At 45.0% G+C, this 3337-nt stretch overlaps 1 protein-coding gene across 1 annotated transcript; it reads right to left on the minus strand.

The window, feature by feature from the left end:
* Positions 1–607: 607 nt before the first annotated feature.
* LOC142434047 (translation machinery-associated protein 7B-like) lies at positions 608–781 on the minus strand. Its single transcript, XM_075538726.1, has one exon. It carries the CDS (start codon positions 779–781, stop codon positions 608–610), a length of 174 nt encoding a protein of 57 aa, XP_075394841.1.
* Between the last annotated feature and the right edge of the window lie 2556 nt (positions 782–3337).

Raw genomic sequence — 3337 nt, forward strand, 5'->3', positions numbered from 1 at the left:
TGCGGGGTTCCGAGTCTGTAGATCTTTCTGGGATTAAAAGGCCTCATCTTTCTCCCGTGGCGCCTCTGGCGGTTTTGAACTGCTAACCTTGCAATTTGCAGCCCAATGTGTAACCTACTACAATACCGGGGCTCCAAGGGGAAAGTATAGGGAAGTACAAGGACTCCTAGAAGAGGGCCCTTCTCAGGGGAAGAGGGCATCTAAATCTATTCATTCATTCATTCATTCATTCACTTATTTCATTGTTTTCAAAACACAATGCTTCTGGACTTTTTTTTTTTCTCAAATGAGTTGCTTGAATTCCAGATGGAACAGAATTCTGGGCACAACAAAGACGGAAGAGCAGCTCTGGCAGGTTCTGGACTGGGTTCACTCTGACCTCACAGCTCAGACAGAAATGGCTGAGTGAGAAAAACTAAACATTGTCTGATTCTTCTTTTACAAAAGTATTCTCATGTACAGCAGGCGCCAAGACAACAAACACTTCATTCTAACTGTAAGTGGCAACCGATGTTGTAGCAGGGAATCCAGATGTTTACACAGGGCCGGAATGGAGGGTCACCATGGCCTCAGTCACCAAGAACAGCTCACTTTTGGCCAGATTTCTTCATTCCACCTGTGGCCAGGGGCCCTTCCCCGTGACCTTCGCTCTTACCTCCTTGAGTTTCTTTCTTTCTTCCTTCTGTTTCTGCCGGAAAGCCTTCTCTTCCTCATCCATCGCCTTGTTCTGCTTCTTGGGTTGTTTCAGGGGCTTCCTCTTGCCCCCTTCACAGCCCGACATGGCGCCTGCCACCCCTTCCCCAGACCTGGCACCGAAGAGCAGACACTTCTGGGCTTTTTAATATAAACCATCATTCTTGACTTATTCATGTTTAGGGTAATTACGCATAGGTATCATCTGCCTTGAAATAGAAAATTCGTTTCATTCGTTTTTCTCTTTTTCAAAAGGGCAGGGCAGGGAACCCCAGCGATCAGGCTCTGCCATCCTTCTTAAGCATGCCAAGAAAGTTCGGAGATGCCTCGGTTTATTGCAAGACGTAAAACACAGATGCCATCCTTTTAGCCTCACGTTATAAATAAATACATATGATCCTGAAAAGCTGTGTCTAGAATTTGGTTAAGTGATCCATTAGAAAACAGTGTATGTAGTGTGATCTCTTTTTGTTGTCAATATTGAAAAATACGTGTGTAAGTTAAAAATAATCAGAAAAGCAATGTCGCAGAGCATTGTCATCTGCTCCTAACCGCCTTTCCTTTTCTTCTCCGTGCACTGAGCCCCAAGTTTGTTCAGGAAGGTGTCTACATCCAGGGACTAGCTGGGCCTTAACTGTGCTTGGTCTAGATTCTAGAGGGGTCTTTTCTGGTCAATAAAACACGAAGGGGTGTCTGTTGGGGGACTTCTAGGAAAAGTTTACTCACTGGTTTAAAAAAGGGTTACAAAGGATGATATGGAAAAACGGGAACTCTCACAAGTGTTGATAGAAATGTAAAATTGGGCGGTCACACGGGAAACCAGCCTGGCAATCCCGCAAAAGGTTCAGCGTGGAGTTACGGTGTTGTTGTTAGTTGCCAGTGAGTTGGTTTCGACCCACAGCAACTTCCCCACAACCGTCCAAAGCACTGCCTGGTCTGCGCCACTTTGACTTGTGCTGCCTCAGCATCGAAGATTCCTACGGCTCTACCCTCCCAGGCTGACTCCAGTCATGCCACCATGGTCAACTGTCCTTGGAGAAGGCGTCTCCTCTAGCTCCAGCTCCGACAATATCCTGCTTCCATTCATTAGGCCTTCAGTCTCCTATGCACAAGGTTATCAGGAACTACCACTCCCAAGAGGACAGCCAGTCCTTCTTTATTGTCTGTTCTTAGTCCAGAAGCTTCACTGAATCCTGTTCACTTTGGATGACCTTGCTGGCATGTGAAGTACCAGTGACATAGGTTCCAGCATCACAGCATCACACAGTCCTCCACGTTACGACACACTGACAGAGAAGTGGTGTTACCATATGACCTAACAATTCCACTTGTAGGCATATACCCAAGAGAAACGAACATTTGTCTACCCAAAAACTAGCATGCGCATAGAGGTTTCTCACAGCATTGTACACAATAATGAAAAGTAGGGAAAAATCCAAATGTCTATGAGCTGATAAAGAAAATATGGCAAAGGCACATTACTGTTATTAGGGTTAGGTGCTGTTGAGCTGATTCTGCTTCATAGGCATCCTACGTCCAAAAGTCAAAACACTGCCTGGACCAGAAACATCCTCACAATCACTGCTGTGTCTGAGTCCATGGCTGCAGTCACCGTGTCAACCTATGGCTCTGCTTTAAACTAAAATGTGGCATCTATTATGAAGACCCGGCACTGACAGCAGAGCCACGGACAGGACTGGAGCTAGCTAACGGAGAATACAGCAGTTCTAATGTGGCACCCAGGGGGCTTCTAGCAAAGAAAACTGTAAAGATTTTGGATTAAGGGGATGAAAGGACTTGAGCTGAAATCCTGGTTTGACCATTTATAAGATGTGTGTGTGTGACCTTAGACAAATTATTTAAACCCTCAGTAACTCAGTTTCCTTACCTTTAAAGGGGATAATCTACATCGCTGGATTGTTATGGGGATTATTGTCATTGTTGTTAGTCACCATCAAGTAGGTGATGACTCACGGTGACCCTGTGTGTGCAGAGAACTGAGCCATTCAGTCTTCAAGGAGCCCTGGTGGCGCTGTGGTTTAGGCATTGACTGTTAACCACATATCGATAGTTCAAACCTACAAGTTGGTTCATGGGAGAAAGATGAGGCTGTCTCTCTAAAAGATGTACAGTCTTGAAAAGCCCACGTAGTGTCACTGGAAATTGGAGTTCACGCAATGGCAGTGGGACTATGAACTGGGATTAATGCAATGGCCATGCATGTCTTGCAAGGTACCTCTGGGTAGTTTCCATCCACCAACTTTCAGCTAGTAGTTGAGTGTTTAACTGTTGGTGTCACCCAAGGGCCCCTAAGTGGAGCTTAAAAAAATTAATACGTGTAAAATGCTTTAAAACAAGGCCCAGAGTGTAGCATGTGTTAACTTAGCTGTCACAGTGTTATTATTACTCCAGGACTCAAGGAGAGGATGTGTAAACTGTACCATAATGCTTGACAAGTGGTCAGTAAAAGTTACCTTTTAGTATTATTTTGTAAGAGCCTTATCGAGCTATAATTTAGAGATCATACCTGTCCTAGTCATCTAGTGTTGCTATGACAGAAATAGCCTAAGTGGGTGACTTTAACCAGCAGAAACTTACACTCCCATAGTTCAGGAGACTAGCAGTGCAGGTTCCAGTGCCAACT

The sequence above is a fragment of the Tenrec ecaudatus genome, chromosome 1, assembly GCF_050624435.1.
Source record: "Tenrec ecaudatus isolate mTenEca1 chromosome 1, mTenEca1.hap1, whole genome shotgun sequence".
Classification (NCBI taxonomy): domain Eukaryota; kingdom Metazoa; phylum Chordata; class Mammalia; order Afrosoricida; family Tenrecidae; genus Tenrec; species Tenrec ecaudatus.

Bases quoted from the DNA above. Each gene is read 5' to 3' on its own strand.
- LOC142434047 (XM_075538726.1), bottom strand. From the start codon at position 781: ATGTCGGGCTGTGAAGGGGGCAAGAGGAAGCCCCTGAAACAACCCAAG.